General features: G+C 53.8%; 5 protein-coding genes across 5 annotated transcripts; 3 read left to right on the forward strand and 2 right to left on the reverse strand.

Moving 5' to 3' along the window:
- Nucleotides 1–87: 87 nt before the first annotated feature.
- Nucleotides 88–2,624, reverse strand: QBC33DRAFT_493084 (putative restculine oxidase). Its single transcript, XM_060425505.1, has 3 exons — nt 2,309–2,624; nt 1,833–2,199; nt 88–1,750 (listed from the first exon to the last, which is right to left on the reverse strand). The coding sequence occupies exons 1-3, from the start codon at nt 2,400–2,402 to the stop codon at nt 247–249; spliced, it is 1,965 nt and encodes a 654-aa protein (XP_060283170.1). The 5' UTR covers nt 2,403–2,624; the 3' UTR covers nt 88–246.
- A 2,299-nt stretch (nt 2,625–4,923) lies between these two features.
- On the forward strand, nt 4,924–7,083 carry QBC33DRAFT_570499 (uncharacterized protein). The gene is made up of 5 exons (XM_060430576.1): nt 4,924–5,540; nt 5,612–5,637; nt 5,747–5,783; nt 5,866–6,316; nt 6,418–7,083. The coding sequence occupies exons 1-5, from the start codon at nt 5,372–5,374 to the stop codon at nt 6,962–6,964; spliced, it is 1,230 nt and encodes a 409-aa protein (XP_060283171.1). The 5' UTR covers nt 4,924–5,371; the 3' UTR covers nt 6,965–7,083.
- Nucleotides 7,084–10,154: 3,071 nt separating this feature from the next.
- Nucleotides 10,155–17,338, reverse strand: QBC33DRAFT_588357 (pectate lyase superfamily protein-domain-containing protein; the record flags this gene model as incomplete). Its single annotated transcript, XM_060431543.1, has 7 exons — nt 16,735–17,338; nt 13,368–16,665; nt 11,710–13,322; nt 11,259–11,367; nt 11,115–11,219; nt 10,579–11,056; nt 10,155–10,465 (listed from the first exon to the last, which is right to left on the reverse strand). Exons 1-7 carry the CDS (start codon nt 16,890–16,892, stop codon nt 10,155–10,157), a joined length of 6,072 nt encoding a protein of 2,023 aa, XP_060283172.1. The 5' UTR covers nt 16,893–17,338.
- A 246-nt stretch (nt 17,339–17,584) lies between these two features.
- On the forward strand, nt 17,585–19,368 carry QBC33DRAFT_588363 (WSC domain-containing protein; the record flags this gene model as incomplete). Its single annotated transcript, XM_060431544.1, has 6 exons — nt 17,585–17,770; nt 17,840–17,948; nt 18,007–18,223; nt 18,254–18,615; nt 18,640–19,086; nt 19,158–19,368. The coding sequence occupies 6 exons, from the start codon at nt 17,585–17,587 to the stop codon at nt 19,286–19,288; spliced, it is 1,452 nt and encodes a 483-aa protein (XP_060283173.1). The 3' UTR covers nt 19,289–19,368.
- A 2,541-nt stretch (nt 19,369–21,909) lies between these two features.
- On the forward strand, nt 21,910–22,760 carry QBC33DRAFT_540765 (uncharacterized protein). The gene has a single exon (XM_060428094.1). It carries the CDS (start codon nt 21,958–21,960, stop codon nt 22,729–22,731), a length of 774 nt encoding a protein of 257 aa, XP_060283174.1. The 5' UTR covers nt 21,910–21,957; the 3' UTR covers nt 22,732–22,760.
- The last annotated feature ends 2,281 nt before the right edge of the window (nt 22,761–25,041 follow it).

Below are 25,041 nucleotides of genomic sequence, written 5' to 3' on the forward strand. Positions count from 1 at the left end.
GTTCCGGGACCGGAGTTACGCAAGCAACACATGCCATTCAAGGGACTCATTTTCATGGTGAGGATATCACATGAGCTCTGCTTCAATGGGAGGATATGAAAACAGTGTACTTGTTGTTGAATGAGTGGCTAGGCCCTGCTTGAAAATAATCTATGATATGGCTTGCCCGGTGGGTGCGGCGTAGAGCCCGTCTCGAGGTTGGACCTTGGTACTCTCTATATATATATACAACTCCTCCGGATTCTCTTACTCCTTCCGGCACAGACGGCCAGTTTCCAGGGTCAGCCAGTCCCACTGGTCGGTGACGTACCAGCCCTCGCTGCCGACGGCGGTCGGAGCCCAGAAGACGTCGCGGGGGTCGACCTGCTTCTTGATGCTCAGGAGGCGGTCGTAGTTGGTGCCGTAGAAGGCCTGCTGGAAGTTGGGCTCCATGACGTCGCCCTCGTTGAGGTAGCCGCCGCTGCCGGGGGTGACCTGGCGCAGGCGCCCCATCCAGTCGTGCGTGATCTTCTTGTTGATGGCCTCGACCTCGGCGAGGGGGGTGCCGTCGTCCCAGGCGCCGCCGAAGATGCCGAACATGACGGCCTCGCGCCACGCGGGGTTGACGGCGCTGTCGGGGGTGTTGCGCATCTTGGCACCGTTCATGTTGTACTGGATCAGCGCGGAGCCTTCATCGACGACGCTGCGGAGGGCCGCCATGGTCTCGACCAGGAGCTCCTCAGACTCCCAGTTGGCGCGCGGGAACAGGCGAGAGGCGGTGTGCAGGTTTGTGTTGCCGACCGCCTCGACGGGGAAGTGGCTCGTCCAGGCGTCGTAGAAGTTGTCGTGCTCGAAGAAGACTGGGTCGACGCTGAAGCCAATGGCCGCCCAGTCCTCGAACAGCGGCGCGAGCATGGCCTTGAACTTGGTCAGCGAGATGCCGGGAACCATCCAGGGAAGCATGTTCCAGATGTACCCGGAGCCCTGCGGGCCGAGGGGGAACATGCTCGAGTAGCCGTAGCTGTCCTCGTCGGCGTACTCGGGGAATCGGCGCCAGTAGGTCTCCATGGCAGCCCAGTAGATATCGTCGGTGATGTTGGTGCCAGGCCCGGTCATGACGGTCCACGTGACGCCGGCGAAGTTCATCTTGGGGTACGCCTTGACGGTCATGCCGACGACGACGCCGAAGGTCCCGCCGCCGCCGCCGCGGAGAGCCCAGAAGAGGTCCTCGTTCTGCTCCTCGGTGGCCGTGACGAAGCGGCCGTTGGGCAGCACCACGTCGATGCTGAGGACCTGGTCCGATGCCATGCCGAACTTGGAGGTCAGCGGCGAGTGGCCGCCACCGGCGATGTAGCCGCCCGTGACGCCGACGCCCTTGCACTCGCCGCCCACGGCGGTAACACCGTACTGGTTAGCGGCGGCGTACAGCTCGCCGACCTGGACGCCGGCGCCCAGCTTGAGGGCGGAGCCGCAGTACGACTTGGTCTTGTAGTGCTTGACGAAGTCGATCTTCTTGAGGTTGTGGGTCCAGATGGACAGGGCACCGGCGCCGGTGGACTTGCCAAGGAAGTCGTGGCCGGTGTTGTGGACGACGAGGCGGAGGTTGAGGCTGCGGGCGAAGTTGATGGCGAGCTGGATCTGGGCTACATTGGAGATCTTGACGGCGTACGAGGGGGAGCCGCCGAGCTCGCAGGTGCTCGTGTTGCCCTTCTGCGGGAGGCAGGTCTGGCCCTGGTAAAGGGGGGACATGACCGACGTGGGGTCACGGACGCTGCGCAAGGGTGAGTATTGTGTTCTACTCTATGCTGTCTCGCAGAGACATTAGGAGGTTTGACAAAAAAAAAGTTACTTACTGGGTGGCCGACTCGGTCCAGTGGTCAAGGAGGTCCTGGCATTTGGCAGCATCGTAATGCTCGTTGTTCGGGTAGCAGACGGCGCCAATGGGAACGGTCTTGATGACGGCGCCCCCGGTCAACAGGTCCAGGACAGTCCAGACCAGGGAGGAGGGCCACAGCGCATCGCCGGGGAAGGTCTTGCACCGGGGCGAGGCGAAGCGCTTCGCAGACGCGTCACTCTCGTCGTCGAAGGCAAAGAGGTCGATGTTGCTGAGCTCCAAGTCGGTGAGGTTCGCCAGGACGGCATCGGTCAGCTGAAAGCTGGTGGGACCATCGGTCCCGTCGATCAGCTCGGCAGCCGGCGCGACAGTGGTCTCATCGGCGGCTGTATGGAAGGGAGTCAGCGCCGCGTCAGGATGTGCACCGCAAGCAGAGGGAAGAGGCCACTCTAAAAGACTAAATCAGAGGACAAAAGAGAGACATGTCTCACGTACGCAGCACTTCGCCATCCACGACGATGGTCTGGGCAGAGACCAGCGAGAAGGGAAGCAGGCTCGCAAGGAGCACGGCGCGGGCCAGGGAAGCCATTCTATATATGACGGTTCCGAGTCCTCCACCAGGCACGGATTTGGCAGTGGGAAAAAGAAAAGAGCGGAATTGCCGTGAAGGTGGGTTGGTGAGAAAGACGACGATCAACACGGCTCGGCACCAAGGTTATATACAAAAAGATATTGTTGTCACATCTCACAATCCCATCCCATATTGCCTGCCCAGTGAGATGCACTGATGCGAGGCGGGCCCAGCCAGCTGGATCTCCCGCCCATCCCACAGCAATTGTGGGGCCATGACCCGGCGATGTTCGCGTGGAAACGTGGCTGCTGGGTCGGAGTCCGCGGGGACAGACTACCGAGTCATCGACCCCAGTCCGCCTCATCAAAAGGACTCTGATAGTTTCCTCTTGGTGAGCAGTCTAATTGAAAACCAGGCGCTCACCTAGGACCGTTCCTGGTAAGCGGCCAAGCGGTGGCACCTGTGGCAGCTCTTCGGCATTGTCTTACCCGCTGTAGCCTGGAAAATCTGGGAACGCTACCGGAGATTAAACGTGTTCCCACAGCCGTTTATGTTCCAGTTTGATAGTGGAGGCATGTACATATGGACCTCACATCGTAGGTAGTGTAAAAATGGCGGGGCCGGCTGGATATTGAAACAAAACAATACCTTGTCCTCGATGCTTAATCTGTGTCCCCACGGAAATATATGTACACTACGGAATATATACAATCCACTCCACGTGTACATCCCAGTCTTTCATGCATGGTTTTTCGTCTGCTATGGTGCAAGATTATCTCTGCAGTTTATGCAGCTTCCAGGTTACTGACAACATCAAATGCCGGGTTCAACTTGTGGTCCCCCCTTCCCCGCCCCGCCCCCTGCCAAGAGCCGAACCGGGTGGGTCTGCTATCACGTGACCGAATCGTCGTGTTCGCCATTTCGCCTTCCCCACACAGCTCAGCCAGCTTCCATTCCGAGCACCTGCCAGAGCGGGGTTAATGCCTGCTGCCTGGTGGTGGTGGCGCAGAGCCAGCGAGCCGATGGATCGCGGATTGGAATGGGAACCACCGATCCCTACCCGTTCCGTCACTACCTCTACGTACACTAATACATGGTGCCATGTTTAGCGCCCAGGAGGCTACTGTAGCGTGGTTGTTTAATGGTTTCAGCCAAAATTAGGCCGGAGGGTCTCGGTATGAGGAAGGAACAAGGGAAAAGGGGGAGAAGGAACAGACTGGGTTAGGTGTACGTGTATTCATTCGCTTGTTTGTTCCCTTGTCTTTTCGCTTGTCTTTCGCTTGTCTTTCGCTTGTCGTTCGCTTACAACGTACCTAGGTCCCTTAGTCAGTCGATCATGGAGCAGCATGACTTGCAAAAATCACAATAAATGGGACTTCAGCCTTGGCAGCGCCATATCTTCAGCCTTGGCAGCGCCATACAGGTTAGTCGTACAGCATTCTGCTTTGCGCACCGGGGTTTTGGAGTCTAGATTCACTCCCTCATAATAGCAGCTGCCGTATGGATTGCCGCTTGCTTTCGGCAATTTGTTGCATCGATACTCGAGTAGATACTCGTAGCAACACGATGATAATCATTGCGCAGACACTCGGCCATTGAACAGGCAGCACAGTGCCCATGTTTTAAAGTTTAGCAACGAAAGAAAAAGAGACCCATAACCGCAAAAGAAAACAAGTTGATGGGGAACGTGGAGTACAGGGGAAAAAGAAAGGATTCTGCCGAGAATACGCAGTCCCCAGTAACAGTAGACGCAATAATTACGTGCTAGCCAGCCCCTGAGACTTATAAATGCCAAGCCATCAGCTCTTTAGTCTTCGCCATTTTAGGCAAGTGGGAAACAGAGATTGCAACCCTCGTGGGGTACGCATGGCATGGCAAGCATGGGTTCCATGCAGCTTCTACGCAGTACGGATATTCTACGGGGTTTCTATTTTGTAAGCAGGAACAATATTAGAGTATCCGTAAGGGTAGGAACATTTGTGGTGCAAGCATGTTCGCCTACTGTGGTATACCCAAGTACACTAGTACATATCTACGACTTACACTAGTAGCAGTGAACGCAGTAATGATGCAATATCAATGGAACATATAGGGAGCCTCCTTTCCCCCCGACCCTGCCGGTAGTAGTAGCCGTTCCACTCCGCACTCAGCAAAACCATAACAGTTGAGAGATGATGAAAGGGTGCTTGGCCGAGCCCAAGCCATATTTATGATGTGCTGTACTGTAGATAGATAGATAGTACATACATACCACCCATATCCATTTATGCCCCGAACCTTTGGCCTCTTGGGATTCAGTGCTGAGTAAATACGTACGCATAGTGAGTATTATGTAACTAGCATGGCCGGCACTCAAACGCCCCTCGGCCAACGACGGGAGGAGCCCCATGGAAAATCTTTGGGTGCCTCTCCGAGGTTAATTCGAAATGGGCTAGACTCCCAACCCTGGGGGCTGGTTCTTGGCCCTGGAAAACCGGTCGTCCCTAGCGCATGAGCTAGCACCTCCCAGAGTTCGGCGAAGATACATCGGGACGCCCCCTTGCGGGAGTCTGTTCCATAGCGTAGCATCTCCCAGGTGCAAGACTGAATCCAGAATCCAAAGAGCGCCACCTCCTCCTCCAAGCACGACTCCCCGGCCATACGTCCAAATGCAAGCTGCAGGACCTGCAAGCCCAAGAAAAAAGGAGACCATGTAACGTGGGTATCGTTGGGGATTGGAAGTCTTTAAAACTGTCAAACTTCTTCCTCGACGAGAGTTCCACTTCCACTTTTGACCCCTCCGAGGATCTTCAACAAATCGAGCCTTTTTCTTGCTGCTTGGGCCTGACGAGTGCCCCTGGCACTCTGTCCCCCTCGGAGTCTAAATTATCGACCCGCCCCCAGATCTCTCGTCTGTCGATCTTGTCCTCAGTCTCTTCAACCCTCGCCCGATCTTCCCCATCACACCAGCACGTCAGTAATTGTTACTGCAACGCAGCCCAGCCAGGATGGCGACGATCATGGCGAGACGCCCGCAGCACGGGGACGTCACCAAGATCCCAACTCCGCCATTACAGGCCACCGCCCTCTTCCTCAACTTCTTCTTCCCGGCCATAGCATTGGTGGTTTTGTCTCTCAGGTTCTATTCCAGAGCCTGGACTCGGCAATGGGGCCTCGGTGCGTGTGAACCCGTGCTGAACCTTTACAACTCAATTGAGCCCGTCGCTAACACGATAGTTCTCCTGCAGATGACTTGCTGATCGGTCTGGCCATGGTATGTTCTGCTGATTTACAGATATTTCCTTGGCAGTCCGAACTCATTGCATACGCTCCGGCATCCGCCGCTTGGACAAGTAACTGACTCTTATTTCTTCTGCTGGCAGTTGTGCTCCCTACTCATGTGCGGGCCCTTTTACATGTGTACGTGTTTGAACCCCCCTCGTCTTGGGCGAGGAGACCGAGAGCATAAACCAGGAGACTGACAGCAGCGTGGTGTATCCAGATATCAAGCTCAACTACTGGGGTTGGCACCAGGAGGACGTCCCGGAATTCGACCCGGCCCCAGGCAAGTGGTGGTTCTATCTAGCGCAACTGTTCTACAACCCGGTGCTCGCCTTCGTCAAGGCATCGGTGCTGGTGTTCCTGCTCCGCCTCGGTGGCCAGAAGCCCGGTGTGCGCTGGGCCATCCACGGGCTCAACCTCTTCAACGGCTTGCAGGCCGTCGCCATCTTTCTTGTCGCCCTCCTCCAGTGCCTGCCCATCTCGGCCAACTGGGATGCCGCGGCCATGGCAAATGCCAAGTGTGTCGATGTCTCCTTCCACGTCACGATTTCGTGCTTGACCATCCTCACCGATATCCTGGTCATTGCCCTACCATTCTGGATCTTCCTCGGCCTGCAGATGCCAAAGGCCGCAAAGGTCGCCGTGATCGGTATCTTCATGCTTGGATTGACGTAAGTCCCACGCAAACTCCTGCACCCGCCCTTTTTTCCTTGCCTTGGTTTCTTTGGAGAGAACCCTGCCGAAACTGACCCTGCCGCTCCCCCGTAATTAGTGTCAGCATTATCGGTATCGTCCGGCTCGTCAATGTCTACAAGTTATTCTACGTCTATGAACCTAACAAGGATCCGTACTACGACATCGGCATCACCCTTAACGTCGTCGAGGTCAATGTCGCCATCATCTCCGCATCGGCCCCCGCGCTGCGGCCGCTGTTCCGGGCCTGGCTACCGAACCTGTTTGGGGGCTCCAGCTTCAGGTACGGCCCGGGGGCCAACAAGTACGACAGCCAGCCGACGTTTGGCGGGACGCCACGCAGCGGCATGCACCACCGCGAGACGACGTCGCACCTGGGCAGCAACCCAAACCACAGCATCGCCCTCAAGTCGATGCGCGTCGGCAACAGCCGCACCCAGCACACCGAGTGCCGCAGCGTCTCCCCCAGCGGCTCCGAGGAGGAGATCATGACCTACAACGGCATCATGCGTACCACCGACGTGCGCGTTCATTTCGTCGGCGGCGAGGAGAACAACCAGGACGCCCACTCCAGGTCGAGCAGCGACTTCAAGCAGAACAAGGAGGCGAAGCCTACTGCCATATAAAAAGGAAACATACCATACCCCTTAATCCTATCAGTGTGTATGATTATGACATGGAAGGGGGCAAACCGGAGTGGAACAATTCAGCCGTCGCCCGAGAGAATAAAGAAGAAAAGTCGGAGTTTAGCTTTCCTAGATACCCCCCTTTTTGGTGGGCTACATTTTTACTCACCCAATACGCATGCACGTATATAATTGCCATCAGCTCAAGCAGCACCTTATACATCATCTATCTACACAAACATCTTAATGGTCGCATCTGCAATAGACTGCGAAGTAAACCCCTATATATCTTAACGTCCCGATGTTAGCCCACCTCGCATTTCTGACCTTGACCAACTAACCCGCTGACAACACCCCATCATCGGAAAAATAACTGCTTGGAGAATACCCTTGAAGATAATATCTGAGACTCTTGGCACCGTAGCCAAAGACGGCATCGTGGATATCGTTAGTGTAGTTAGGGGTAGCGTAGGGGGAGGGGCGTAGCCAAGGGGTCCCGCCACTGAGACCATCGGCCGGCCATGCTGCTAATAAGCTGCGATCCCGGTACGGTGGTGTAATGGGTAGTAGCTCAGCTACCCACCTCCACGCTATCGAAAATACAAAGCACACCCCTGATCGGTACCATTGTCCCGGGTCCAACCGGGTGCGGACCCCGGCCCCGGATCGTGTAGTTGGGTCGGAAAACATTCGGCACATGGAACTCTTTCCAAGGTCTGGGAATTGGGTGCACCTGTCGCAAGCATACAACGTCAGCCGAACTAAAAACATCACGACTTCCTTCTCGGGCAAATTCGGTCCAGGAAGAAGACGCATCTCTAAGGTAAGGCTCCTTTGTACGTTAAGATCAGGGTGCATCCATCCGTCCATTGCTTCGACTGTCGACAAGAACCAAGGGGTCATATCTCCGCCATCTCCCGATTACCACTGGGTATTTAGTCTAGAGTTTCACACCGGCAGCTATACTATATAGACTTCACAGCTGCATGGCCTTACCGCAGTACCGCAGCATGTTCAGGCCAGTTGGCTTCTAATCAAAAGTCGAGTCCACAACATATGCCATGCCATTCTCCTCTAACTTCCCTACCGTCCCTTCGAATGAGCTGACCTTCTCCATGGGCGGTTCAAGGGAGGGAGCCCAGCAAATGTATTCTATCCAGCGTAGTGGTGATCGTGGAACAGCTGCTCTCGAAGAGATTGAAAACCGAGGCCTCCATTTGGATGAGTTAGTCATTTTGCTTGTTCTCAAGCAATGCTTGCATTTGCCTAGTCGTATAATATCGACTTCTATATTGTAAGAAAGGCAGATATTCATCATAGGCCGTACCCTAGCATGCCCCACGTCAGTGCTGTTCATGATCCACGTGGTATTGACTAAGCAACCCTAGCCAGTAGCATGCTTTACCGTTATAAAATATTCTAAAAATCACATAGCGTTAAGGGCTTTTGGTCTAGTGGTATGATTCTCGCTTAGGGGTATACCCCAAGCCTATATTTGCGAGAGGTCCCGAGTTCAATCCTCGGAGAGCCCCTTTTTTGGGCTGCTTTAGATAGCCATTCTTTGATATTTTATTATCTTGCTAGGAAAGTCAAGAAGTATAAGGGCTTTTGGTTTAGTGGTATGATTATCGCCTAGGTTGTACCCTAAACTTACATTTGCGAGAGGTTTCGAGTTTCTCAAGCTCCTTTTGCTACTTTAGATAACTACTTTTTATTATCTTGCTATTTTTCTGCCAGCACTTCAAACTTGCCACAGCGAATCCCAGGGTCTAAGTTGTGATTGTCGACAACTGTACCTCCTACAGCTTTAGAATGGTAGAGTCATTTAAGAAGTAGATATTTGCGTCTAGTACGCAACGCTTGCTTTAAGTTACAATACTCTACACAAGCTTAGGCAAGGTCAAAGTAACTACTTTGCTTGCATATAGTTAAGAGCTCCACTTGGTGTATGCCTATTTTCCACTCCGTGTACGCCCTTTTTGAATTTCAGCCACAAGGTCCTACATGCAGCCTCGAAATGCTTACCGCCTACCAAATTTGGCAATAACTAACCAACAGAGTTCGATTTTCAATGCTTTAAAACACATCTTTACAGCAAATTTACCAGAGAAAGTACATTGGAATTCATAAGTGCAAAATGCTACCAGTGTTTACATTTGCTTAATTTCTGCCAAATCTGTAGGTACTATTTATAGAGGCATCTTTGAGATTAACTTTGTGATTATCGTCGCTATCAAAGGGATTGTCATCTAGCTATAAGAATCTCGGGGGAGTTGCGCAGGTTGGAGCGAACAGCGGGATCTTACAATATAAGGCGCGGAGCGCGAAGGTTTCGGCACGTGGTGCCGAAACTGCTGAATCTTTTGGTTCATTGTGACTCAGTTGATTCGCGCGCTGGTTCTTACACTAGCCTAGCCTCTCTAGGAAGCGCCCTGGGTAGCCAAGCTAGGCCAGGAGGTCCTCCCCAGGCAGGAGGTTCTCCAGCTTGCCTACCTAGATAGCCACCTAAGTAGAAGGCTACCTAAATTCAGAAGAAGTGTATAGTAATGCAGCTTGCTGTGGTGCCTTTGCCTACCTAGGTATAATAGGTAGGTAGGCAGTTAGGTAGGAAGGCGGAGTGCGATTTTGCCGGCAGTATTATATGGGCCCACTTTGACTGAGGCGCAGGCGATGCTCCACCAATTATATTACTAAATTTAGTGCACGGACCATAATAGGCGTACACAGAGTGAAAAATTGGCGTACACCGAGTGGAGCTCATAGTTAATATATATATATATATAAAAGCTTAAACTTTTTAATTTATTTGTTTTATACTTTTATTAATTTGTAAGTAATATATTACGTAGCTGACAATACTCGAGGGCTTTTAGAACTAGGACTCCTATGAAAAATGACACTGCATTAGCTTCGATCTCTAGAGGTGAAAGATGGGTAGTGGGCATAACACTTACCTGTTAGCCGGCCTGGATCTCTTGACTGAGAGCGTCGCACTAGTCCCGTTGTTGAAGGAATTGACAAGCGCCTCCTGGATTAGGGCATCCAACGACTTATCCTCCTGCTCCTGGGTCTATAGCTCTACGACGGTGTCCCGAGCTATTATGACGATCGCAGGCGCGCTGGTGCTGCAGTTCGAGCCAGAATCCTGGTGCGAGGCCTCTCCGAAGCTAGATTTGCAAAAGAGGCTGTCCTACGGATTGCGGAGCTTTTCCAGCAGCTGCCCTGCATGGAGCAGGACCACCGTCTCAGGAGACGGGGCCCTGCAGGAGCAGTCCCGTCGCCGTCCTAGCAGTTCGTCTGTGTAGTAAATGTATCTGCTAAGCGACGACAAGCTCCCATCCCCCTTGCTAGCGAGAATTGTAGACGCTTTGGTGTCCGACTGCTGGTGCTGGTGGTAGCCATCCGCTTCTCCTCGGTCGTTGTCGCTTTCAGGAACGCTGTTGCTGTCGAACAGGGGTCTGAAGGCCTCCTTGTGGCACTCCGCCGCCGTCTCTCGGTCATCTGGGTCGAGGCAGAGCATCGATCCCAGAACGAACGACAACAAATCCTGTCGTCGGCCTTGGCGATGACCCTGCCGGAGGGCCCGCTCCACCCTCTTGCGGATGCTCTCGCACCATCCACCCCCATGCTGTCTATTTCCTCCTGTTTGGGAAGTCCGCACATGAGCCTGGCGAGAACAACACCCAGCGACCAGACATCCACAAGGGCTGTATAAGTGGGCTGCCGGCGCTGCGTGATGCTCTTTCCCTCGTAGACCTCGGGAGCCAGGTAGGCATACGTGCTGCAAAAGGTATTGAGGGTATCTCCCTTGCGCGAGATGCCAAAGTCTGCGAACTTGATGAAGAGATCGTCTGGACGGCGGCGCTGGATCAGCATGTTGCTGGGCTTGACGTCTCTGTGCACGATCCGGGGGTCTTGCGAGTGTAGGAAGGCCAGGGCGTCCGATGACTGCGCAAGAATCTGCTTGCATTCACGCTCGTTAAAGGATTTGCTGGAATGAAGGTGGTTGCTGATGGAGCCCTCGGGCATGTATTCGAGATGAAGCCACGGCGACAGCGGCAAACACGAGTTTATCAACGAGACGATATGCTTCTGTGAACGAGAGGTCAGTGATTCACCGCCTGGTGATAGATATAGATGGGGGACTGACGTAGCTGATTCTTTTCACGATGACAATCTCCCTCTTCCACTGAGTATCATGGCCCGAGCCTTTCTTCGGCTCCTTAAGCGCATACTCCTCGCCGGTGCTGACGTTCTAGATGTGGTAGACTACCCCAAAGCCACCTGTGCCCACAATCCAGTCAAAACTACGCCACCGGCCCCGTTTCATGTCGTCGTATATGACGCTGGTGCCATACGTGGACCCCAGGTCTCGGACGATAAGGCGATAGTTGGCGTCGAAGCTGAGGGCGAAGTGGTAGTAGGCGCCCACACGATGAGAATCTCAGCAACCCATCTGTCATGATTGGCGACGAGATAGAAGTCACACTTGCGCTGTGAACCCGCGTGCTCTGCCCTGACATCTGTGTCAACCCAATGACTTTTGTGGATAGACTGTTGGGGGGAAAAAACGATAACAAGCAGATTTCGGCACTTAGCGAAGCGAGCTTGTGAGAATGCTGCTTGTTATCGTTTTATTCAATGAAAGGCCCTAGGTAAGGTACTACTGTACATAATATATTAAACAGATCGAAGGTACATGACATAAGAAACTTGGAACAGATAGAACCTGTCAAACTACCTACCACGATTTATTCGGGTCAAACATCCACTTCAGACAATTATTCTCGCCCCAGCCGCCCTGCTTGCCGTTCTCGCCGCCACAGTCGCAGCTGTCGACAGGGGTCTTGAGGTACTTTAGACACTCGTCAAAGTCAAAGGTCCACGCGCACCCCTCCTTGACCTCAAACATCCAATGGATCTCCTCGCCCCCGCTGAACGGCAAGATGCCGTCGGCCACGAAGCCCGCCTGCAGCTCGCCGCCCGCGCGCTTTCGGCCCGAGACCCTGTCCAGCCACTCGATGTGGTTACACGCGGAATTGCGGCCGTTCTGCAGCCGGATGTTGCTCATCTTTCGACCGCTGTTGAAGCAGTTGACCTGGTTCTTGTTGGGATCGGCGTGGTCCATGGTCGGCGTCGGCGGGGTCTGGGTCGGGGTCGTCCTGGTTGCCGAGGTGGTGGTGGTGGACGTCTCCGGGAGCTCGCACAGCACATGCTCGCCCTGGAAGGTGCTGTTGCCCGTGATCTGCGGCACGTCCCAGCCCCAGCCCCAGCCGGAGCCGGAGTCGCCGGGGCCCATGGGCATCTGGCCGACGCCGTACCCCGGGCAATCCGTCACAAAATCGAGGTCCCAGTAGCTGGGGTTTTCGGCGGCCTGCCAGCACAGCCAGGCCTTAGCCTCAGCCTCGAGCTCGGCGTTGGGGTCGACGGCGGCGGCGTGCGCCACCAGCGCCTGGGCCGGCCAGGCGCCCATTTGCGGGGGCGCCGCGCCGGGCCCGATGGACGGCGGGGGCGTCGGGAAGGCCCCCGTCGGGCTGGCCGTCGAATACTTGCCGTCCGGGCCGAGATAGTCGACGACGGGCCAGTTGCTGGTCGTGGCGGGGACGGGCCAGATGGACCCAAACGCGGTGCGGCGCTTCAGCCCCCCGCCACCACCACCACCCTCGCCCAGCGTCATGATCTCGAAGCCCAGCTTGGACAGGGTCATGGGCGGCACCGTGATGGTGCTCGTCCAGGCGTCCTTGCTGACCGTCATGAGCGGGAAGTTGACGACCGAGGTGGCGCCTGTGTACGGGGGGAGCTTGACCCTGCAGGGCGGCGCGCACGAGAACTCGGGCTCGTCCATGTTCCAGATGTTCGGATCGACCCAGATGACGTCGTTGAACTGGGCGCCGTCGCTGGCGACGTCCAGGATCGAGATTTGCGACCAAAAGGGGTGCGCGTCCACGTTAAGGTTGTCCGTGGCCAGGATGCCCTGACCCTCCATGACGGCCATGTATTTGGTGCCGATGGTGACGAGGTGCTGGATCCGCACGCTGGCGTGGTTGCCCTGCAGCAGCATCATGGCCTTTTGGCATGCCTGCCCGTCGATGCAGTCCTGGGTGTACGTCGAAAACCATGAGTACAGGCCGGCGCTTGCGATGAGGATGTCCTCGCAGCCGCGCATGATCACGCCCCAGGACTCATCGCAGCCGTTGAACTCGTCGTCATCACCGGGGGCGCAGGTGTAGTCGGGATCGCCAGGGAACTTGCCTACAGCGCTGGTAAACGGAGCGGGGGGCGGCGGGGTGGGCTGGTAATAGGGCGACTCGGTCTGGATCATGCTGGTGAAGATGTTGGCGGCGTTGTGAAAGTTGTACTGTTAATAGACTGCATGCTCCGACGCCGTGGCATAGAGCCAGACAGGCGCGGTGCTCTCGATCAAGAAGCCACGGGCCACGTAGACCGAGTTCTGCACCATGGTGTTGTTGGCGTCTTCGAGATCCGGATCGTCAATCATGTGGTCAGCCACCCACAGCCACATGTTCTCAAAATAGCCCGACGCGCCTGGCTTGATGTGCATCATCAGGCTGGCGGCGTTGCAGCCCGGCGCGATGCCCGAGGTCAGGGCCGGACACTCAGCCGGCGTCAGATCGGTCCCGGTAGCACCGCCAATACGGACGTGACAGTCCCAGAGGGCAGCCGACCCCTTGGCGTCGGCGGCCATATTCCACTCGAGAAGCACGGCACCAGCCGTCGGCCCTTTCGTCGTAAAAAACAAGTCCTGCATCTCCACGTTGCCCACCTGGCCAGGGGTCACACCCACACGCACCATAACCTTCGGGTTGTTCTCGTCGGAAAAGGCGGGTCCGAAGGCCACGAACTGCGACCAGGTCTCGCCGACCATCTTGATGCCAGCCGGCACGACCACGGTGTCGGTCAGGATGTAAGAGCCGGCGTCCACAAACAAAATCTTACCCTGGCTGGCGTAAAGTGCGTTCTGGACAGCGGCGGTGTCGTCTGTCACCCCGTCGCCCACCGCGCCAAAGTCCTTGATGTGGACAAAGTCGCCCACGGCGCGGCCTTCGTACTGCGGCTTGGGACGCTCAAAGTAGTTGCCCGACGAGTCGACGAGTCCGCCGTCTCGGCGGTACCGCCCCACCTTGCCGCCCGTCGAGAAGGAGCGCGCGCTGGCCGAGCCGGCGTACACGGGGCCCAGCACCCACTGGTCGACAAGCGACTGGCCGGCCCCGGACAGGTGCGTCGTGCCGCTGGTGTCGGCCACGACGGCCGGCACGCCCGAGAGGGCCACATTCTCGAGCACCAGGCCCGTGGTGCGCGAGCCCACGGCAGCCGGGGGCGGCGACACGAGGACGGCGGTGCCGACATTTGTGAAGGAAGAGTCCATGATGGACGCCGAGCCGACGGACCCCGACGGGTCCTTGGCCACGAAGCGGAAGCCGACGTTCACGTTGGTCATGGTGACCGACTTCCACACCCAGCCCCAGTCCCAGAACACATGGACGGCCGTGTCGCAGCCGTCGAAGCGCAGGCGTTGCGCCGTAAACTGCTGGGCACCACCGTAGAGCCCGACGTCGCCGCCGCTAAAACCCACGTCTGAGATCTGACCGCCGCTGCCGTTCTCCGCGTACATGCCCTTGGAGCCCGGCCCGGCCCGCAGCTCCACGTTCTGCAGGCTCGTCGCCTGCGCGACCTGGTAGTGCAGGCACGCTGTGATCTCGATGGCCGGGGCATTGCGCACATCAATAATCACATTGCGGATTTGGCGGTAAAAGTTGGCCGTGTTGACGAACCACTGCTGGTCGCGTCCGTCGGTTCCAATGCCCCCGCCGGTGTACTCGTCCGTGGACAGCACGCCCAGACCAATAAACGACGACGAGGCGATAATTAGGGGCCGGTTAAGGACGTCGCCGATAACCTGCGTGCCGAAGGGCAGGGGGATGGTGCTCGAGACGAGATAGGTGCCGGGGGGGAAGTACACAATGGCGTTCTTCGTAGTGGACCCGTTGCACTTCTCGCCGCACCGCCGGCCGTCGTTCATGGCCGCCTTGATGGCCGCCGTGTCGTCGGTCACGCCGTTTCCGGTGGCGCCGTAGTCGAGCACGTTGCGGAAGACCTGGTACGTCGGGTCGTCGCCCCAGGGGACGGTGCCTCTGCGCGCGATGGTCTCCATCCAGTACGTGCCCCGGACATGGGCCCGGCGCTTGACGCCGCTCGAGCTCGAGTTGGACGGAACAGGATGGGCGGTTCCCAAGTTCACACCCTCGGGTGGTGCCACGGCCTCCGCCTCGGCCACGAGGGCCGCGGCCCAGGCGATCTCGTCGGTGATTTCGAGGAGCGAAGGGGGGGCCGCGTCGTCGCCACCACCGTTCTGGTCTTGTCTACGGCCTCGTCGCTTGTTGTTGTTGTTGTTGTTGTTGGGCACCGTCGCAGCACCGCCGATCACGGTGCCCGGCTTGAGACGGTACTGGTTGCGCGCCGGGTTGGCCAGCCGCGCCATGTTCCGCTCGGCCGAGGCAGCGATGGCATCGGCCACGATGCTCCGGGCCCTGGCGAGGTCGGCCGCGGACGCAGTCTTCAGCAGAGGCTTGCCATCCGTGGAGTTGGACGTGACTTGGCGTTTGGGAATGACCTTGGGAATTTTGGCTTTGGCAGAGTCAGAGTGCGGCGTCCTCATGCGGCCGCTCAGGTCGGCGGAAAAGTCGCCGGCTTGCATCCCGATGCCCCCCAGCCCGCCCAACAGACCCGGCTCGGCCACCATGGACTCGTTGACGTGGGCGGGGATGTCGAAGCGGCGGCCGTGGCCAGCCATCATGCGCTGATACGTCTGCTCGGGGGTGAGCCTGCTGTATCGCGATCGGGGCGTGCGTGCCGGTTCGTCTGGGTTGTTGGCTAGTGTTTCCTCTCTCTTGGCCTGGGTGATGTAGCTGAAATCATTGTCGGAAGCGGTCGTGTCATCGTCGCAGAAGATGGTGGCTACCAAGCCCGTCTGCCCCTGGTCAAAGGCGGCAAAGTTGAAAAAGGCCACGTCGTGCTGCGGCTCGTCCGGGTTGTGCCAGGGGAACTCGGCCTGGCGGCGGCGAATGTAGGACAGCAGCACCTCGCGCAGCTTCGAGTGCGACTGGCCCTGCCAGTTCTGCTCGGCCTTGATAGGCACGGCGCCGTTGGAGTTGGGCATGATGCACGAGAGGCCGGCGCAGAAGGTGTTGGCCGGCGTGGTGCCGTCCCAGCCGTTGCCGCCCTCGATCCACGTAGCCGGCGGGAACTCGTCGCACGAGTAGCGCATCTGCGAGTACCGCGTGATCTGGTTCTGCGCGTCGCGCTCGTGCTCAATTATGTTGTTCGCCGTGCCCGGCTCCAGCGCCGTCGACCCCCACGGCCCGTCGTGCCGCCACAGCGTCTGTTGGCCCGCCGGCTCGGGGCACGTGTGCGAGTTCTTCCACCCGTTCGGGCACGACGCCTCGCGGCGGTAGAACTTGCGTGACTTGGGCTCCCCCTCGGCGCTGTTAAAGTCGTACGTGTACATGCCTGGCGGGATCGTCGTTCCGGGATGCAGAGCCTGCCCCCGTGCCGTGGCCTCGAAGTTGTTGACATTCTGGCAGATGTTGGTCATGTAGTGGCAGTTGTAATAGATGGTGATTCTTTGCTCTCGAGTGTCAATGACATTTCGACAGGGCGTCAGGTTGTCGGGCACCGGTCGGCTGCATTAGGTTGTTGGTCAGCACCACATTTGAGCCCCCCTTCTGGCCAGAAAGAGAATCCGAACTCACTATTTGTAGCCATCGTACCACGTTGGCGGGTTCGTCCTCGGATCTGATATTCGCGCTGGGACAAAGTTCTGGATGTACTGAGCCGCTGCCCGAGAGCTGGGATTTAAGGCAAGCAGGGCCACCAGCCACATGGCATGGTGTAGGAACAACAACGCCATGGTCAAGGTGCCAGGCAGACTGTTGCTAAAAAAGAATGGAAGGAGGCACAGGCCGTGATGGAGTGGGCGAGCCTTGGGCTGTTTACCTTGGAAGGGGCACCTTATATTGCCGAGCTCCCAGTCCTTCTGCCGTCGGCTCGTCTACCTACCTAGTCAGCATGGTCGTCGCCTTTTCGAACGTCATGTGCGGGATATCCAATTTGATCCTTCTCCTGTCCATGTCCCGCCGTGGACCGCCACTGGGTCGCAATATTGCCATTGCCGAGCGTGTTGGCGGCTACTGCGTCTGTTTTTGGCATGGCATCCAAGTTCATTAAGTCCAATGTCACATCATTAAAAGAATACGATGGTGGTCGAACATAGTTTCGCGATAGTAGGATGCCAAGTAAAGGGAGAATGTAACATGATTTAATGAGTAGTAAGGATTATCGTGAAACTTTTCTCACAACAAACCCTGTCTGGACTACCCGAGGGGCCAAGACAGAGCAATTGCGGAGCCCCTAGGTAATCCGCCGACATACCAGGGTTGCAATATGAAGTTCCCTGTGCATGGTCTGTTGGCGCTAGTCACATGCCAGGATTCCTCCATATATCAGAGCTTGAACTTGAAATTTCGACCGTGGGCCACCAGAGTGCTGCTGCTGTCATTGCCATCGAGTTTGGACTCTTGGTAACTTCCAGGTAAATCAGCCATGAAGTCCCTTCACCGCAATGGCGCGCTCCGGCTCGCCGTCTTGTTCCAAGCTCTTGTTCCAAGTTTGGTGTCGGCTCAGGACCAGGCCGACTGTCAACCATACCGATGGAATTCCAGCGGGCTCAAAATGCTCCAGGACCCCGCCGACCCGTTGCCTACCCAGGGAACCCCCATCCCAGTCACCGTGGGCGAGATCAACTGCCGATACTAGACGACCACGCGCGCCGAGGTCAACTACTACACATGTTCGCAGATGGCGCAGCGGTACAGCATCTCCAACGACGTGCTCTTCAATCTGAACCCAAGCCTCGCACGCGACTGCAGCAACGTGCAGCCGGGAACGGACTACTGCGTCAGGGGCTGTAAGTATTCTTCCACACCAAGAGAAAAAATAGGAGGCTAAAGCTGACTTGGTCAAAGTTATCGAGCCGGTCAGAGCCTTCGACGGCCAGTGCGGCCCTCCTAACAACAATGCCACCTGCTTGGGCACCGACAAGCAGTGCTGCAACTCGCAGACATGGACCTGCGGCGACTCGACGGTCGACTGCGCTCCTGGTACGTGCTACGAAGGCGCCTGCGACGGCGATCTCATCTACAGCACCGATGGCACATGCGGCCAGGACCACGGCCTCCGCTCGTGCGCCGGTCGATGAGGCGACTGCTGCAGCATTGGCGGCCAGTGCGGCACGGGGCCTGCGTACTGTGGCCTGTTCACGTGCCAGGAAGGCGACTGCGACATCTGGAAGGAGGACCAACAGCCCGAAGGCACCCCGTGGACCCCCGACGGCACCTGCGGCGGCGCCGAGGGCTACCGGTGCTCGCCCGAGTGGGGGCGGTGCTGCAATGTCAACGGCATCTGCGGCGAGAACCCGGCCGACTGCTATCTCGAGCGTGGGTGCCAGTCCGCGTTCGGAATCTGCGCCTCCAACTCCGCCACCGACCCCGGCAGCAGCTCCATCCCCATCAGCTCCACCAGCCCCACCCCGACCCCCACCCCCACCAGCCCCGGGGGGCCAGCCTTCGTCCCAGGCTAGGGCAGCTTCACGCGCCTAGGCTGCTTCCGCGAGCCCGACGGCACCCGCGCGCTGGCGGACCAAGTGGCCGACGACAACATGACGATCGAGCAGTGCCTGACCGCAGCGGCGGGCCGCACCTTCGCGGGCGCCGAGTACGGGCGCGAGTGCTGGATGGGCAACTCCCTGCGCGGCGCCCTGACCCAAGTCGACGATAGCAACTGCCAGATGCTCTGCGGCGGCAACGCCCTCCAATACTGCGGCTCGGGCAACCACCTGGTGCTGTACTCGACCGGCGGGGCGCAGCCCGTGCCGCCGTCCCACCCGCCCACCGTCAGCGGCTTCAACTTCGTCGGGTGCATGACCGAGCCGCCAGCGGGGCGCGCCTTGGACGCCAGCATGCTGCCCGACGACAATATGACGCTCGAAATGTGCGCCACCCACTGCGCGGCGTACAACTACTTTGGCGTTGAGTTCGGCCGTGAATGTGAGTTTCAGCCCCATGGCCCGCCCTCATCTCGTCGTCCAAGAATGAACACTGACATCATGTGACGACAGGCTACTGCGGAAATGCTATCAATCAAGGATCGGTGGCGGCGCCGTTGACCGACTGCAACATGCCCTGTCCTGCCAACCGTTTCCAGTGGTGTGGCGCGGGTAACCGGCTCTCTGTCTATGCTAAACCGTAATTAGGGGTTCTATAAAGATTACTTGATAATCTAACTCCAAACCTATATATTAAGGTAACCACAATAGTGATGACTAAGCGGTTTGCTGATTAAGCATCACATATGACTTATTTATAAGCCTACAAAGTAGCTAAGTCACGTGATTAATCCTTACCTTATAATTAGCATTTGAAGCCTAAAGGACTTTCCTGCCAAAGGCAACCCTAACCCTAAGGACAGGGTAGCCCTGCAAGTCCAGGGTAGCCTGGCAAGTCTAGAGTAACCTTGCAAGTACAAGGTAGGTGCAGAAAATCAAACTACCTAAAACCTTCAAACCCTGCAAAACCACTTGATATGTATCACCACCTTGTAAGTGTGTAATCTACGTATTACTACTAATTCAAACAATCAAATCCTACGGACCCGGTCTAATCAGCCGATCCGAAGTATCAAGTTGTTTGATCTAGTAAATCAAGTAAAGCAAGAAGACTGAATTTTTACTATATAGTCAGTTAGATTAGCCGGCTAACTTTAGAAAAAGAATAATCAACCACACAATACAACCAGTCTTTTACACCTTACTTGCCTACCTTACTTCCTGCTTTTCTACTGCTTACAGCAATACTTTCACTAGTTGAATACTTTGCTTCCACAACCTACCTCTTTAGTCACAACCTAACCTTTTGACTTACAGCCACTTGGAAAGCATTGGATGCAATACTTTTTGCAACGAAATCTAGAAGTCAAGACGCTTTCAAGTAAGTGGATGGATTTTAAGCGTGCAAATGCTGCATTTGCTAAGGAAATATAGGCTTGGTTTGACCAAATTAAGGCTATTTTAGAGATCTAAGGTATTTTTGGAGAAGATATATGGAATATGGATAAGTTTGGGATTATAGAAGGTTTAGGGATTAATGGCTTGGTTGTTAGGTCTTTAAGCCTTAAGAGAATCCTTTTGAAAACTCTGATTAAGCGTATTTGGACTTTATTTATTGAGTGTATTAGCGTAAATGAAAGCTTTTTATATCTTTTAGTTATCTTTTTTGGAAAGACAGTTTAAGCGTAATAGATTTCTGACAATATAGACCTATTTGATAGCTGGAAGTTTATTAGTATGAAAAATGGTTGGACTTTCAATTAGATTGCGTTAGTGTCAAGGGTTTTACAAACACAGAGTGAAGAGCCAGGTAGGTGACAGTGGTAAAGCAGTTGGGAAGTAGGGGGTCCAATGTTGTGCAAATTAATCGCTAGCCTCCCTTCTTTGGAAGAGAGGTCAGCCCTTCTAAAATACCTAACGTCTTTTCCTCAAGGCATCATACATAATCCAATCTACTCTAGTCTTGTCCTTGGAAGTTCCTAGAGATGACGCAGGGATCTTCCAGTAACAACCCAGTCTGTGGATAATCTGTGGATAACACGTAAGCCTTTGTTTACGCGTCCCTGTGGCCCCTGCCAATCCACCAGTCCCAACCTAGGCCCCCACTTGCCAATCAATCCACCGTGTAGCCCCTTTCGGCTAGCTGTCCATATGCCTCTAACAGTTAGACTGGCTTGAAGATATTTTTATTCTAAGATCCTAACCACTAGTCTTTTGCGTAAGGCTTTTAATTGTTGATAGCTATAGAAGTTATGTTATAGATGATTTTATGTGGAGTTGCTTTTAGAATACTATATATTTAGTTTTCTTACCACTTTACTGCTTTTATCTTTTTTAGCTATTTGATCTTTCTATCTTCTCTCTCTTAAAGCAAGTATATTGCAAAGAGCTTTATAATCTAGCTATCTAGTCAGACTTAACGCTAATTGGAAAGCAAAACGTTTTTATTTGCCTTGAAAAGGCTTGGAAATTTGCTTTTACACTAAGGAATATTTGGTTTGGGTAGAAAGCTATTGGCTTGTAGCTATGAAACCTACAAAAGCTACTCTAGAGCTAGCTGTTACTTTCTAAAAAGCAAGAGAAGTTTTAGGCTTTAGCTATAGTATCTTAAGATACTTAGATGCTTTTAGCTATTTAGCCAATCTAGTCAATCAACTTTTAGATTAGTATTGCAACTTTATGTTGTGGGCAAGAAGAGATTTAGCAATATGGACAAAGGTTTCTAACTAAGGCTAGGATATATTTGGAGGATAGGCTTTTGCTTAGAAAGGCTGGGAAAAGTCTTGATGACAAGAACTTCTAGATTGCTAGCTAGTAGTGTGAAATTAAGGCTTTATAGGCTATAATTGAACGTTTACGGCTATAGAAAAAGAAGAAGGTTAAGATGGATCTAAATAACTGCTTTATTGGAATTGAAGCAATTATGAAGGCCAAGATCCAAGTCTAGACGTTAGGTATAGTCACTGAGGATACTGAGGATTATGTATTTAAAGAGATGTGCTTTTAATTCTAAGTGGATATATGTAAATAGCTTTATTTTTGGGTAGTCTGGGTAGGTATAGGTTGGCTAAATCTGAATCTGGAAGGTGGTTGGTTATAAGGGGTGGTTGGTTAGTATGTGCATGGTCTTAACCCTCTGCTGGTACTGGAAAAAAAGTGGGGGGGGGGGGGGGTGGGTTGGGATGGATAAATGGGTCCCGGCAGGCCCAAAAGGAGAAAACCCTGCATGCCCCAGATTAGAGACGCCCAAAAAACTAATTTCTCACAACACTTCCGCCACAATTGCCCGACTGTCAATTCGCCCACCAATTCCATGGACACAGCCAGTACACCCGCCGACAGCGGCGAAGAGATTCGACAGGATGTAACCACAGCTTGCAAGCGACTCTTCTGGACACTCAATGGCGTGCTTGAGGGCGCCATCCAGGTTGCGCCGTCAGAATACTACGAGCCAGGCGCCTTCATGGAGCCGTACTTTGGCCTAGACGGCTCCATTCACGCTGTGTCGCAAGCATCCCTTATGAAGCCTCCAGTATCGTTTGTCACTGTCCGCATCCAGTGCATTAATGCGTGGGAGCAGGCATGGGCTGACCAGCACTGGGGCTGCCTGTACCAGAGACGCCTAGGGCCCCGCCCTAGCGACGAGACCTTCGACCCGCCTATCTATCTACTAGAATGCTGCGGGCAGAAGCGGCCCTGGGCTTGCGATACCTATCTCCAAGTCGCTGCCCAAGGCAAATTCCTCACTGTGCACGAGTATGTCTCAGCTGTGCATCCGTGGCTGATGGCCATACGCGACACCCTCCTGGATGTCCTGGGCAACATGGACGGCACCCCCAAGTGGCCGCCTGAGACCAAGCTGGCTGTCTTGGACCTAATGCCAGGCTCGTTGCGCATCGATCATGAGGACAAGTGGGCCAGCTGGCACAAGAGGCCGCCGCCTATGGTCTATCCCGCAATTGATCAATCTATGGCTGAAGAGCGCTACCGCAAGGCTATCGAGAGGATGAAGGCAAGGTCTGCAGCAATGATACGCGCGCGAGAGGAGGAGGCAGCACAAGTAGCTAAGATAGAGCAAGAAAAGTAATCTGGGACAGTCTACTGTATCTTAAAGGGTGTGATGGGTTACACCTGTGTGGGGACCTCGGCCAGGGGCCCTCGGCAACCGGAGACCGCTCGGAAACCGAACGGAGGCGGGAAAATCAATCCACCGCGAGGACCGCCGGGACCGCTTCGCGGCCCCGTCGCCTACAGATCGGGGTCCATAAAAACGCGTAAGAAGTGCGCTGCACTTCTTCCTTCTTTTCCTTCAATACATCCTTCTTGTATTCAATAAGGCTTAGGTTTGGCTAGTCAATTGATCAACCTGATTCTCTTACAAAAGCAAGCTTTAATAAACGTTTTGACTAAAAAGCTACTTAAGACAGTTTCTTACCTAATTTACTAGTGTAAAAGTCTTGAGATACCATAGTGTAGGTGGAGCACTATTGCGGCAGGACTTATAAGGCGCGGAGCGCGAAGGTTTTGGCATGTGGTGCTGAAACTGCTAAATCTTTTGGTTCATTGTGACTTAGTTGATTTGCGCGCTGGTTCTTACAATTGTTTTGGCATCACGTAGGTTTACTAGTGTGCGGGGTTTGAATCGCCGAGGGCGCTTGAATTGCCGATGTAGTTTTTTCACGGGTAACGTGACTTGCGCTAGAAAGGCGATGACAAATCCAGCCTTACATTCAATTGCTGTGAGAAAGTTATGTCGAAAGCCTCTGACTTGCCAAAAGCTAGGATTGACACACCTTAGATAGGCTTACAAAAGCAGCGCTGCAGGCGCTGTATGCTTAGGGGTTTTAACATGCCTGGTATTCCCTGTAAAAGCCTAGAGACTAGCTTTTTAAGAGGGAGGAATAACTGTAAGAATCCTAAGATACCATAGTGTAGGTGGAGCACTATTGCGGCAGGACTTATAAGGTGCAGAGCGCGAAGGTTTTGGCATATAGTGCCAAAACTGCTAAATCTTTTGGTTTATTATAACTTAGTTAATTCGCGCGCTAGTTCTTACAACTAGTTATTGCCTATAAAGTTGCAGTTAAGTTAAAGCTTGTTAGTATTATAAGTCTTCCAAACCTTTTAGGCATTGTTAAGCAGCTAATTAGTAGCAATGCTAATATAGTTAATTTATACAAAGCTATTATGTAGCTAGCTAGTAAATTGGTATAGGAGATGATGCGTGGGGCTTGGTAGGGTAGAAAGGATGGTTTCTACTAGCTGTAAATAGACAGTGAAGGCAGAGCCTAAAGTAGCCCTAGTAGCCTGTAACCTAGCCTAGGCGCCAGCGCGGGTTAGTCAAAGCCTACGCACCCTTTACGCAAAAACTACCAAATATCATCACCACTTTTACTTTGTATAATATCACAAGATTGCTATTAAAGTAGCCTCTTGCCAACACGCTATAAATTGATAGCATAGATATACTTGTTGAAGTTATAATACAAATCAAACCTACCAAAAACCTCAATTTTCGCTGATTCTAGCAATACTAAAATCACCCTAAGAGCTTGCGAATAGCTTTCACATGCAAGCTTTTGACGCGTTGATTAGACTAATCTATGCATAAAGCATTGTTTACTAGCCTGCTTTAACCAAACCTATCAAGTATTCAAGCCTAACCTGTCAAGTATTTAAGCCTCTTCCTACTAACGTTTAAATACTCGCTTGAGTATTCACTAAGCCTTTAAATATTCAAGTCTCTTGCGTATTTACTGCTTTCCTACCTTCTTTGCCAACTTACTTGCAAAGAAAATCCTTTCTTTCTTGACTCTTTGCATTGCGTTTTACTACTTTTATATCGTTTTGCCTTTCACATTGCTATTACCTTTAATGCTAAACCTGCTAATCTAACTGGTTATTATAGCCTAATTGGTTCTTAGACATTTGCCTATGCAAGCAAGACTATCAATGGCAAACTCTGCTACCTTTGCCTACTTGAGTGGTTCTTTCTGCTGTTAACCTAAAAACCTTTCTAGCCTTGCTAGCAACTTTTTTAACAATCAACTAGACGCTAATTAATACTACTCTAAATATAGAAACAAAAACCTTAACAACAGCAGTATGCTAGTCAATAACTATAACATTGCCAATAATCTATGCAACAAGCCTATCAATAACTAGCTTTTAGCTATCTACATTTCAAAAGGTTAGGTTGTGACCAAAGAGGTAGGTTATGGAAGCAAAGTATTCAACTAGTGAAAGTACTGCTGTAAGCAGTAGAAAGGCAGAAAGTAAGGTAGGCAAGTAAGGTGCAAAAGTATAAAGATTACTTGATAATCTAACTCCAAACCTATATATTAAGGTAACCACAATAGTGATGACTAAGCGGTTTGCTGATTAAGCATCACATATG

Source organism: Phialemonium atrogriseum (genome assembly GCF_030411735.1).
Source record: "Phialemonium atrogriseum strain 8032-3 unplaced genomic scaffold QBC33scaffold_14, whole genome shotgun sequence".
NCBI lineage: Eukaryota > Fungi > Ascomycota > Sordariomycetes > Cephalothecales > Cephalothecaceae > Phialemonium > Phialemonium atrogriseum.

Coding starts and splice junctions, on each gene's coding strand:
- QBC33DRAFT_570499 (XM_060430576.1), top strand. CDS start 5,372: ATGGCGACGATCATGGCGAGACGCCCGCAGCACGGGGACGTCACCAAG. Junction 5,638..5,746: donor TGCTGATCGGTCTGGCCATG/GTATGTTCTGCT, acceptor TTCTGCTGGCAG/TTGTGCTCCCTACTCATGTG. Junction 5,784..5,865: donor GTGCGGGCCCTTTTACATGT/GTACGTGTTTGA, acceptor TGGTGTATCCAG/ATATCAAGCTCAACTACTGG.
- QBC33DRAFT_493084 (XM_060425505.1), bottom strand. CDS start 2,402: ATGGCTTCCCTGGCCCGCGCCGTGCTCCTTGCGAGCCTGCTTCCCTTC. Junction 2,200..2,308: donor CGTGGATGGCGAAGTGCTGC/GTACGTGAGACA, acceptor CCTTCCATACAG/CCGCCGATGAGACCACTGTC. Junction 1,751..1,832: donor TGGACCGAGTCGGCCACCCA/GTAAGTAACTTT, acceptor ACCCTTGCGCAG/CGTCCGTGACCCCACGTCGG.
- QBC33DRAFT_540765 (XM_060428094.1), top strand. CDS start 21,958: ATGGACACAGCCAGTACACCCGCCGACAGCGGCGAAGAGATTCGACAG.